At 38.2% G+C, this 12,896-nt stretch overlaps 1 protein-coding gene across 6 annotated transcripts in view; it reads right to left on the bottom strand.

Moving 5' to 3' along the window:
* VPS50 (VPS50 subunit of EARP/GARPII complex) overlaps positions 1 to 12,896 on the bottom strand; it is a 170,139-nt gene that overhangs the window by 84,658 nt on the left and 72,585 nt on the right. For all 6 annotated transcript variants that reach the window (XM_034760445.1, XM_034760446.1, XM_034760447.1 and 3 more), the window contains 5 exons: positions 11,262 to 11,359; positions 9,433 to 9,527; positions 8,361 to 8,459; positions 1,954 to 2,044; positions 360 to 536 (listed from right to left, as the gene is read on the bottom strand). In XM_034760445.1, the coding sequence (XP_034616336.1) occupies positions 360 to 536; positions 1,954 to 2,044; positions 8,361 to 8,459; positions 9,433 to 9,527; positions 11,262 to 11,359 (560 nt within the window). The remainder of the gene's footprint in view (positions 1 to 359; positions 537 to 1,953; positions 2,045 to 8,360; positions 8,460 to 9,432; positions 9,528 to 11,261; positions 11,360 to 12,896) is intronic.

Here is a 12,896-nt window from a genome sequence, read left to right as displayed (position 1 = left end):
TCTAATTGTCCTGTGATAAATTAGCACTTTTCTGTTTCTGTTCTAAGTGGAACATGGCTTGCTAGTCTTCAGGAACAATTGACTTGGATGGGAAAATATTGATCCACTGCAAAACAAACATATCTGGCTTTCCACAGGAAGCCCTGCTTTTAACTGCCAATGCCAGAAAGCAGAGTGACCTATTTTAAGTAGTAAAATGGCTACTTTTGGTGCAATATAGAATGCAAAATATTAAAGACAAATGTAGTTGTCAATCACTGATTCACAAGATAATTGATCTTTCCAATATACTGTATGTCATGTTCATTTAATGATAATGAGAGCTAGCATGGTTCTTGTATTTATGAAATGCTCCATACCCCATTAGAAGCAAGTACATCTTCTGTCTCATCATCTTTGCTGTTGACCTGAATTTCAAATGGATTTCCTTCATTACAATATTGCTCAAACAAAGTTATGGTTGTTGAGATTGCTGAAGCAGGCTGCTTACTAGGCGACACAGACGGGGAACGTGACTGCTCCATGAATTTAAACTCCTGTTAATAAAAATACAGAATAATTTTTATGCCTTGTAATGTAGTTTAAATATTGATTCATAGCTTACTGTCAATTACCGCTCTGCAACAAGAGTTTACTTCTTATTTAAATACAGCTTTTAGACTGATTGATGTTAACCTTGAAGTTAGCAATCTCACATGGTTTGTCTTTCTAATTTTAGCAAGTGAGTCTTGCTGCACCATGCAATATACCTCTTGTATTATGGAAATCTTCATTTTCTAGAAATAAATAGAAAAGCTTTTACCAGAGATTAAAAGAGTATTTTCACAAGAGAAAGAACAGCACCTAAATCTCAAACTATACAAATACAGCAAATCAAAATGTAAAGAACATATTTCCAAAATTAAAGTGACACTATCAGACTAAAAAAATATTTTAAAGATAATTCTCTTTACTTTTGTTACAAACATTTTAGCTTATTAATATGGAACAAATTTTTAAAATATCCTTATATCAAGTACATTTCAAAATTTTTGGACTATTACGCTGCACAATAATACAGGATTGCAAGAGACTGGGAGGATGCTCAGAACTTTTGAAAAATCAGACCACTTAATTGAAGTCCTATCTCTAGATATTAATTTCTGAAAATCTTGGCCTAATTTTTTTTTGTTGAAATCATCATTTATTTTTAGTTATTAATCTCGGAATAGTAAATTTACATCATAAACATTTAAAGATATAGATCAGAATGTACTGGGCTAACAGGACTTGAAATGTAGTAATTTCTACAAAATTTAGATGAATAGTTTCTGGGATCTGCAGCTACTCTTTTGAGTTTCCCTGCCAGTGCATGTGGTTTAACAATCACATTTTTCTATTAAAAATGCTTTTCTTTCTGATCTATGAAAGATCTCTCTTTTTCCTCTCTTGCTGCATGAATGTATATAGTCAGCTTCCTTGTACAGTCAAACTAGAAAATAGTCTTCAATCCCCCGCAACCATGTTCATCCTTAGCAAACTAGATGTTATTTGTAGCAACAACTCTAGTTATGTGACAGTCAGACAGTCCCAAATAGGTAGATATTAAAAAAGCAAATAAAACAGAAATGTTACTATTTACCAACCTCAGCTTAGTCAGAGGCCCTGATTCAAGAAAGCACTAAAGCACATGCTTCACTTGCTTTCAGTGGAATTTTACCACATGCTTTAGTACATTCCTGAATGTTTTCTTGAATCAGGCATGTTACCATTTTAGATGCATTTAAATCTGAGGTTTAGAATAGCGTACAAAAATCCCTAAATAAAAATCACTCTAATTTTACTGTACCATTAAAATAACCCAAAAATCAGACTGCAGTTTGCATGTCCTATCACATCGCAGACAGCTGGTCTACATATATAAAACAAACTTATTTCAGAAAGAATTTTTGCATACTGAGTGGCAGTACTTACATGAAGTTGTAAAATACTAAAGCTTGACTTAACAGGACAAAGCTCCCAGGTCTCGTTCTCCAAGAACATTCGCAATTCTTCAAGACGAGTTCTGAAATACAACACTCTAGATAGTCAGAAAAAAAAGTCACAGCTGAACTGTTTTAACATTAGAATGAAAAAGTGCCTTCAATTGAACAAAAAATCTTTAAATTACACTTGAAAATACAAAGTCATCCTTATTTAGGCTTTGCTATTAATTTCCTTAGTAGAGAAGTTCAGATCATCACCTCCCCAAAAACTTGTGGTTCCCTCCAAAATGAGCCCCTGGGAAGTTTCCCTTGTAAATTAACATTATCTCAGGTTAACTAATAGAAAAGGAACTAATAGCAAGAGGCCAAGATTTGGAGTGTAAGAAAAAAAATATCATTTCTAGTCCATGACAGAACTTTTAGTTCTCACACGTTATCTCCTTGATCGGTCTCCTGTGAGGGACTTTGATGAAGGCTTTAGGAAAGTCCAACTAATTATATCATGTCCCTTTATCCACTATTTTGTTGGTGAGGTTTTCTGTGACAAGAACGGGCTTTTGCATTTTTCACAGGAAGGTTGAAATGTCTTTGAAGGAGCCATTGTTGAGATCAGTTAGCAGTGTACACAATTGTTCTTTGCTGGTTTACCGCCAGCCAGGCAGGGGCAGACCAGTTTTGCAAGTGTTGGTTCAAATATTTCCAAAGTCCTCTTTGAACTTCATCAAATATGAAGTACAATTCAATCAGGGTGACCAATCAACATTTCTGGCATAGATTTTTCTGGCTTGGTGAGTTCCTGCAATATTTGGGTTATCTTTTCTGATAAGTAGGTAGAAGGCTTCCTTCCAGCAATCAGTGCTCTGGCCAGGATGAGCTGGTTCACTATGAAGAATTGCTCTGCCTGTTGTGATTTAGCAACTGTGATGGTAGCAAAATAGAAGTTACTGTGGCAGAGGAGTTCTGCAGAAATTTTACACTGATGTGTAGCCAATTAGTTCATTTTTGTCATCCATTAATCATTGTGTTATGGTCAATTCATATGCTATTTCATATAAAAATCAATGTAGGATTACAGAGGTATAAGACTGACAAATATTTAGGAATGATTAGTGTGTATTAGGTGTATAAGTAAAGCATGGCTGCAATGCAAGGCCTATAGGCTGAGGCCTGTAAGATTTTAGCTTAGCCAGACTAGGCCATAAGCTTAAGAATGCTTGACATGAGTGGGTGATCTAGGAATAACCCTAGGCCAGTAAGGTCACAAAATTGCTGTAAAAGATGTGCCAATAGGTAATGTTACAGAAAACTAGATTGCAATAAACCACATTGCATTATCCAAGATCACAAGACACCTTACTGCAACATCATGGAATGCCCTGCCCTGACTGCAGGATACATATTGTGCATAGATGCTAATAAGAAACAAGAAACTTATGAAAAATGGGGCACCCCAATATTCATGGGGTATGGCAGTACAGAAAAGGAAAAGAGGGTTGAAACCCTCCTGCATATGCATAAGGTGTTTGGTGTGGTCAGAAAAACAATACAAAAGAGGTTTCCTAGTTGTGTAAAAGTCAGAAGACCCCATGGGAAATCCCAGCAGGAACCATTCTTTTTCTATGATCGCCTGATGAGAGATCCATCTGATCTTAGAATATCTTTGAGGATGTACGACTACAGTCTTAGTAACTGCATGGGTTTTTGTAGGATTTACATATGCATGGGTAATTGTAACTTTACTTATTGCTTTAATAAAACTTGTAGTACAGTTAAGACTTTATACTTGTGATTGTGTCTGTGATCACTATCCTCAGACTTTGTTTGTTCCTGGAGTCTCCAAATTTGAGAAAAGCACCGGAGGTGACTTTCACTGTGTCCATTCAGTCTGCTGAACCCATCGTAGTTTATACTAAATTACTACATTCAATCTAAAAAAAAAAAAAAAAAGCTACAGATGCATGAGGTTGATCCAGTTTGTGCCACAGGTGTTCTTCTGATGTAGTTCAGTGAGTCACAGAGATCTTCATATTGGTGCAGAAGGAAAAAGTGTGATGTATCTAACACATTTTGCAAGTGTGAGGATTTATTTTGCCAGATATTTAACTCATTTTCTCAGCTTATAAATAACCACAAAATGATGCATGTTATGACATCCTGTAGAAAAGTACATTAAGAATGCACTGTCACAAAATTTGTGAAACAATTATTTTTAAAAGCCTCTACAATTAATATATAAAAACATTCATGCTTGTACAGTAGCATAATGGATTTTACTCTCTGCAGGTGACATGATTAGATACCTTTAACAATGTCAATACAAAATGTAGCAACATTTATCCACTAAAGGGTAACATGAACCTACATCTGAACTTGTCAAATATTCCATGTAATAAGCAGCTCTGGAAAAAGAACAGACAATGTGGAAAAACTGAAAAGCAGCACTCTACAGAATTATACATTTTTCAGACAAAATATTAAAAGGCCATTAGTCACCGAAGTTACATTTCTTCATGTGTTTAAACTTTGAGTAGGGAGGTAAGTTCATTAATGAAGGGCACTATTATGACAATGTAATCAAAAACTATACTTCCTTTGTTAAGTTTTCATCAGCACTACAGCCTTTCATTTAGCTACAAGCAGAAGCACCTTTAGCATTCTCTCTTGGCTAGATAGTCAGGAACTTTACTTCACTGCTGCCATTTTTATTTTTTTTTAATCACTGAGGGCACATCAATAATTTTTTCTCTAAAAGATACATTATGTTGTCTTGTTCAGAATGTAGCAGTTGGTAAATTATGCACTGGATTCCAAATTAGGCTGTAAAACATTCATCACATCATTCATTAAACTAATTACTGATATAATGAATTATTTTGGCTCAGTAAGATGACCAACATGTGCTTAACTATTATTGCAGTTAGCTGTGTCTACTTACACACATTCTGTTCAACCAGAAATAGATTTGGGGCCGAATTTTCCAAGGCAGTGAGTACCCACAGCTCTCACTCAGTGTTCCCTCTAATTTTTTAGGTCCATGTGCAGAATGAATTTTGTTATCTGCACCAATATGGAGGTGATGTGTGACACATCACCTTCATATTGGTGCAGATAACAAAATTCATGTGGTGGGGGTAGGGCCGAGGGGTTTGGAATGTGGGCGGGGGCTCAGGGCTGGGGTAGAGGGTTGGGTGCAGGGGGTGAGGGCTCCAGCTAGGGGTGAAGGCTCTGGGGTGGGGCCAGGAATGAGGGGTTTGGGATGCAGGAGGGGGTTCAGGTCTGGGGATGACTAGTTTGGGGTGCATGCTGCCCCAGGACTGCGGTGGGGAGAGAGGACTGCCCCCAGCCCTCTCTTGCCACAGCAGCTTGGGTCCAAGGGAAGGGCTCCTATCCCCGGCAGGCCTAGGCCGAGGGAGGGGCTCCTCTCCCTGGCAGCTCCAGCAGGCCTGGGCCAGGCCGAGGGAGGGGCTCCTCTCCCCACCTGCCTGTGCGGCCTTTGAGAGGCGGCCGCGCAACTTACAAGAAATGTAGCTCCCACTAACTTCTACTGAAGTCAGGAGTTATTCTTGTGTTGAGCATCCCTGAAAATCAGTCTTAAATTCGAAAAGCTATGAGCAGAAGGGTTGGGCAGAGGGGAAGTGGCCCTTATGGTAAAATCATATTGGAGCGAAAAGGATAAATGGAAAAGATTTTAAATATAAAGCCAGATTTTTACCTCATTTGGAAATATGAAAAATCTCATTGACTTAATGAACTTCAGTGGTTACTCTTGACTTTCACCACCATGCACAAGTTCAGAATCTGGCTCAAAAACATGATTTCAATCAAATCTATCTTTATTCTTTGAAAATGTCTGCCATTCCTGCCCAAAACCTTTCCAAAAAGGCCTTCAAAAGTGAATGAATCTTAAGCAGTTCCCTTGTTTGGGGTTTTTCACCATTAAAAGCCCATTCTTCCTTTTTATAAAGAAGAAAACTTTTCCCACCAAAAATGCTTTGCATACTCAATATGATCTTGAGTTACATGGTCAATTCCTCTGACTTTCCAGTTCTCTGAACCAGCTATATGTTAAAAAAAAGTACCAAGGAAATACCTTAAATCAAACTAACAATTTTTCAAGCAGCATTTTTCTGTCTTTGCCTACATGTAAATTTAGATCATTATCAATGGAAATATTTTTTCATCAGTTGGCGTGTATGGTGAAATCAATGTTTATCGACATTTACCAATAAAAAACTAATTCTTCCAAACCTACCTATATCTAACACGCCAGTAGGCTACATACATCAAACTGCACAATTAATGGGCTGATGAATCATGCTCCTTGAGCAGTTCCAGTCAGTGTAATTTTACATACTAATGCATCTTTAAAAGGTCTAGCTTTTTTCAATTAAATACACAAGGGAAGAAAAAGCCGCACTTGCTTGGTTTGAACATCCAAAACACTTAAAGCTTTAAATAAATAAGTTCTAAGCACATAAGTTAGCCTGATACAGTGGTATTCACCTTCAAAGAGCTTTAGAAACATTGTCTAATTATTCTTAACAACAAAATAGGTAGGTAACCATTATTAAAAATCATGGTTTCCTCAGTGAGATTTAAAAAAAAAAAAAAAAAACAGTGCTAGGAATACATAATTATCACATAGCCTTGAACAAGAATCACAAAAATCCCTACTTTCCAAATCAGTAGAAAACAGTTCATGATTTGCTAAAGAAACAGAATAAGCAAAGGACAAGTTCTCAGCATATACTCTTGCTCTCCTCCCCACCCCCCACCCATATTTTATTCAAACAGAATTGAGAGGGTTCAAAATTTGTGATTTCACAAACCACTGTTAAACCTGTCCCTTGCAGAGATGCAATATGTTCTATGGCCAAATTTCACTTAAGAGTGCTTTATGTCTATTTAACTTAAATCAGTGAGGAATCACCCACGTAAGGGGGAGGAGGAATATTTAATTAAACAAACAGATTTAATTAGATTGGTTGGACTTTTTGGGTAGACCAAGCCTTAAGAAAGGCATATTAAAATGGCCAAGTGGAGAAGGCATTTCAGTAGAGCTTCAAATGGAGGTTTCATGAGGTTTGAAGCTCCAAAGTGAGGTTCCAAGGCAGAAGAGGAGATTCAGGTTGAGACTTAAGGCTGGATATTACTTTGGAGAAATGGGAGCGACTACATAGTTATAAAACCTGGTATCCTGGAAAGATCGAATGGACTCAAGGCTGAGACTTGACCCTATCAGACAACTGGAAGTGATCTCTTTACTAAAATTGCTGAGAAGATATTCTAGAGCTGACTTTCAGGAGCCTGAAGAGGATCCAAACCACATTCTTGGCACCAGAATTAAGACACTTTCCCATGCATTCTTGTAGAAAATTTTAAGATTTTATGGATTTTAGTTAAATATCAATTAATTCTCAGAACATCCATATGAAGAGAGAGTCATCTATTCAGCCTCCAGACAGAAAGCTTCAGAATGACTGGGTGGGGTGTGGCATGTGCAGAAAAATGCCCTGAACCACAGGGGCAGGATGCCATGTGAAGAAGTCTTGGGAACCAAGGACTTCTGACAAGAATCATTGTGGCATCCCTCCCCCACACACATCTCTTCCTGGCTACCTAAGCAATGAAAGACAAGTGCCAGACCACTGGAATGAAAGAAGCGTCTACCTTCCAAACCTGAACACTGGGGAAATCAAAGCAAAATTATGGCACTTTAACTTTGAAATGAAAAGCCAGCAAGTGTTGAAGCTGATACATATGCTGCCATAAAGTTAGGTCAGGTCTGCATGTAATGGAGCCAAGGGAGACTGGAATGAAATGCAGTTACAGATGGTCAACAAAGGGAAGGCTGAGAATGGGATCCAGGAGTACAAATCCATAGAATTATGAAATTCCTGATAGAAATAAATTGCATAATTATACATTTCAAAGAAATTGCCAGAGATGTCCGGAGACATGGGTGGATAGGCTCTCTTTTTATGGAATGGTATAGAAACACAAAAAATAAATAAAATAAATACTTTTGCCTGGGAGATCAGGAATAAAGGGCCTGCAGCTCCACTACAGAAAGAGTTAAAAGGAGGAGTTTTAAGAAGTAGCTTTTAGAGGAAGCCTGAGGGGCTACTGAGAAAGTCTACGCACCACAGGTTCCCTACCTTACCCCAACCTGCTCATTGCAGAAGTCTCCTCAGTGACTTTAGCATGAGTGAGAGATTATACCTGCAGCAGTAGCTGAGTGTTCAGGCCCCTCACCCCCCACATTAGACAGTAACATGCCCAAGCTGTCCACCTCAGTGCAACCAGGCCACTCATTGCCTCTGGAAACCCAGTTTAAAATGAAAAAAGGCAAATAAAAATAATCTGACCAATCCACCACACATTTAGTAGCCTTACCTGTGATAATTCTTGAAATAGTTAACACTTTGTTTTCTAATGGATTCTTGCAAAACTTCTGACTTACTGCCACAAAATTCTTCCCCAACTTGCATCAACCTATTGTAACAAAAGACATTTTAGAAGTTATCCATTCAATTAGTTTTAACAATACTGAAGGAAACAACTATTACTTGAATGCAATTGTTTCAGCTGGAATTCCGTATCTCACCTATAAGCACACAAACCATGCTCATCCATCACCATAGTATTTGAACATCTAACAAATGAAGATCATCACCACGCAATACCAGGCCTATATATGGTCTAATTTCTTCTATTGCATATTATGGCATTTTATAAACACTCAGGGCCAGACAGCCACAAGCAATCCAAGTGTCTGCTTGGGATCCTATGGTCCAATGCAAGCTCTATAGCCCGTGACCTGAACCCATCTCTCCATACCATTCTCACTGTCCAAAAAAGGGGCAGCACACCCTGACCACCAGCACCACAACCCCAAATATAGAAGCAGGAATAAAAGGGAACTATGCCCAGCTTCTCACACTTTTGGCTCCAGGTTTGGGGAGCCACTACGTAGGCTTTTAGAGGTACCACAACTGTAATGTTAGGGCTACAGAAAATTGCTATGAACAGCCAGGCAGATTCGTAGGCCTAGCCCAGCAACACTCACACAGAACCTAAGGGGGCATGGGGACAGAAAGATTAATCAGCCATTTTTTACACCCCCCCAATCTCAAAGTTGGCCAGGTACTGAAATGGCTCTCAAGGACTTTTTTGGCCAAGGATCATCAGAGTACTACAGCTCCCTTTCCATCACACCCACTATGTCTGCAGGGTGGTCCGGAAGAGCAGCTGGCTTAGAACAACTTGACACTAGTCATGAATTACCTTGCATGCAGGGAGTCCTTTGGTGCCCTATTAACTACTCTTTGCATCACCAGAACAGTGTGAAGTGGATGGAAATTGGGGCCACGATGTAGTCCCTATTATGCTAATTTATGTTATCTTATGCTAATTCAGGCCTGTCATGCAGATGGAGCAAATGGCCTTATTTGCCCCATCAATATACCTGCTAATGATATCTAGTACAAAGATAAAGTCATCATATTTGAAGTTAGACATGTCTGTTCCCAGCAGATACGTTTTCACTTTCAGCTGCACATCCTATAAAACACAAACATTTCAAAGTTAGTATTGAATCCTTACTAAATTTATGTGCATATTGTGAGTTTTTATATAGTAGCAGTGATTACTCTGGAGTTCAAAATGAATGGCAGTGAGTTCACTAGCATGTTTTGTTGATTTGTTTAGATGTCTGACCACTCTGAACAGCAGTTTAGGGCAGTCTTCTAGAGAAACCAGGTTTGTTGAACTGACATTTTCATTAGCATATGTGATCTTTCTTTGGCTTTCACATCACATCATTAGTTCACTAGTCAAAAATAGTTTCTTGCAACTTTCAGTAATGCAGTGTCAATCCAAAACAACATGAGATGCCAAGACTGCTGTTGATAATGGTTTAAAGAATGCTTTGGATTATTGCCACTCTACGCAAATCACACAAGGTTCAGAGCTTTGGCATACAAAATTTTGGGTGTTTATTAAAAACCTTTGGGCTAGTAATCAAGTTAGAACTATCATGAAAACAGGCAGGCTCACAAGATTTCCAGTTTTCCCTAAACCTTACTGACAGAATGACACAGCCCTCTTCCAGCTGATACCAGGAATGGAAGAGCTGCAAATGTACTATACTCCGCTGTATATGAACAGCTTTAAGTACCTTAAAAAAAGAATCCCTCACCTTGTTACTGATGCTCTAAAGATTATTACTCTTAACACAAGTCATACCATTTTATGATGTGTCTTCAATGTAATGATGGGGACTCATGAAAAAGTTCTATTTCATCTGTTCAAATACAAGCTTCCAAAACTGTATATAGCTACTTATACACACAGAGTATGTGCTTAAATGTCAAAAGTCTTGGTTTAAATTAAATGCAAAACTTCAGAGTTAAAACATATATATTATCCTGAATTCATACCACTGGACTTCAGCACAGCCGGTAGAAAACATAATCCCCTGATTTAAACCCTCATGAGACTTGGCAGTATTTGCTGAAATACTTGAACTTGTTCTGTTGATACCTAATGTGGTCTTTTAGTCCACTTTGACTGTTCTCAAGTATCAGGGGGTAGCTGTGTTAGTCTGTATCTACAAAAACAACAAGGAGTCTGGTGGCACCTTAAAGACTACCTTAAAGACTGTTAGTCTTTAAGGTGCCACCAGACTCCTTGTTGTTTTTGTAGATACAGACTAACACGGCTACCCCCTGATACTTGACACCATGCAAGGCACTAAATTTAGCCGTATGGAGTGGAAATCCATCAACCTCAACAAAAAACTTGCACAGATACAGACAGACATCATCTTCCTCTCCAAATGCAAACAGATGGACATCATACCAAAGGGACTGAAGGTAAAAAAAAAATTTTATCTGTTAGTCTTTAAGGTGCCACCAGACTCCTTGTTGTTTTTGACTGTTCTGTCTGTTACTTTAAAACAAACTACCAACACTCATTTATGTTTTGTGAGTTGTTCATGTGTGTGCATTTTCTTCTTTTCATCTGGCTAGAGCTATGGATGTGAGGCTGCAGACAAGAAATGAGTTGGTCTTGGCTATTACATAATAGTCTCCCTACCACAAAAATTAGCACCGCTATTGGTGCTCCTGTTGGCATTCTAACCCAAGAACTGGCTGTGTCCAAAGACCGAGCCATCCTTTTCACCCTATAATTTCTTAAATTTTAATTTCTACTTATCTACAGTAGTTTCATTTCTAACAAAGATCACCATAAGATTTATACTTTGTATTTGGAAAAGAGTATGTCCAAACAAACCTGCCATATTCGTGAAAGTCCATGTTCTAATTTCTTTTGTACATAGCTACGGTCAAAATTAGTCTCCTCAGCTCCAATCACATTGTTGCCATCTGAAACTGAAATTGGAAGATTATTGGAAATGCCCATACTATCTTGAAACCTAACTTTTAGCCTTAATGAATCTACTGCCTCTAAGTTGGCCTAAAGGGTTGAGAATAGATAATGGCTAACTTTGTTTCTCTGTGGTTGAAAAGTCTGAACTTTTAAAGGGAATAACATCTTAAAAAAAAAAATCCAGACAGATAGTTATGTCTAGCTAAGAAAACACAATATCCCATTCCATAAAACCAACTAAGATTAAAAAGGTAACTGACATTCATGTTTCAAATGGAGGGGGGATATAGATTGCCTAATCTAAATATCAGCCACTCTCTACTAGGAAATATTCCCTAATGTAGTCTAGCTTTATAAAGAAGAACCATTAGTTGAAAAATTGTAGAAATAAGGTTTCCAACGTGTGTCCAGCAGTATACACTGGCTTAATGTCTGGAGAAAGACTGTGCAATCTTTGCTCCACTGAGCAATGCCAACTTTCTCCTATTCTTCTCTCCATGCATTCTTCCACAGTACATCTACACATGAAACAATTTTGTAATCCCAATGCATCGAGACCCAGACATTTTCTCATTCAAATCCCATCTATTCAATTCAGATTCTTGTACAGCACTCATTATCAGACTCATATTACCACAATCCTTCTCCGGGAAATGCCTACTTAATATCATCTTATTAGTGCTTCAAGTTATATATGAGACTCAGCAAAGGAAGGAAAAGGGGGTGTCTGATGGAGTTGTACAGATTCCCATCACTATATTTTGGATACATCAATCCAGTAAAGACTCATACCTATTTACTGCCTTCTGTTGGACCCGTGCCACCACCCTCAGACAAAAAAACAGTTTCTCTTGATCAGCTGCGTTGAATATTGCAGAAGGGTTCAGGAGAAGGAGAATCAATGTCTTCTCTCCATCAAGAGATCATCCGTGAGCACTATTAATGATGTTTCTATTCCAAGTCCTGGCCTGAATCCAGAATTTGTCAAGTCTAAGATATTTTTTGTATTTATATAGATGAGCTTGAAACTAATCTATGAACTCGCTTAGGAATGGGAGGTCTGATACTGGGCAATAATTAGCCACAACTGATAGGCATGGGTTTCTTCAGTACTGGCTGGCAGTACTATTGCACATTAGAACAAGGAAGGGAAAATAAACTCACTGAATTAGGTGAGTTTATTTTGGACAGCAGAGACACCAGTTGTTGGTGACTCTCTTTCACTAACCAGGAAAGGCATGGATTGTATTCTTAAGTTTTTTGGCCAAGTCTCTGACAGTGTCCCCAATACTTTTTTGGGGAATGAGTATATTGATCTAACAGGCATCACAGAAACTTGGTGGAATGTGGATAATCAATGGGACACTAATACCAGGGTACAAAATATATCGGAAGGACAGACTAAGTTGTACTGGTGAGGAAGTGGCACTATATGTGAAAAAAAGTGTAGAGTCAAATGAAGTAAAAGATATTAAATGAACCAAACTAGACCATGGAATCTCTATGGGTAGTAATCCCATGCTTGAAGAAGAAGAATAT

The sequence above is a fragment of the Trachemys scripta genome, chromosome 2 (genome assembly GCF_013100865.1).
Source record: "Trachemys scripta elegans isolate TJP31775 chromosome 2, CAS_Tse_1.0, whole genome shotgun sequence".
NCBI classification, from domain to species: domain Eukaryota; kingdom Metazoa; phylum Chordata; order Testudines; family Emydidae; genus Trachemys; species Trachemys scripta.
The sequence above is the reverse complement of the archived record's forward strand: the minus strand, read 5'-3'. Positions and strand labels throughout refer to the sequence as shown.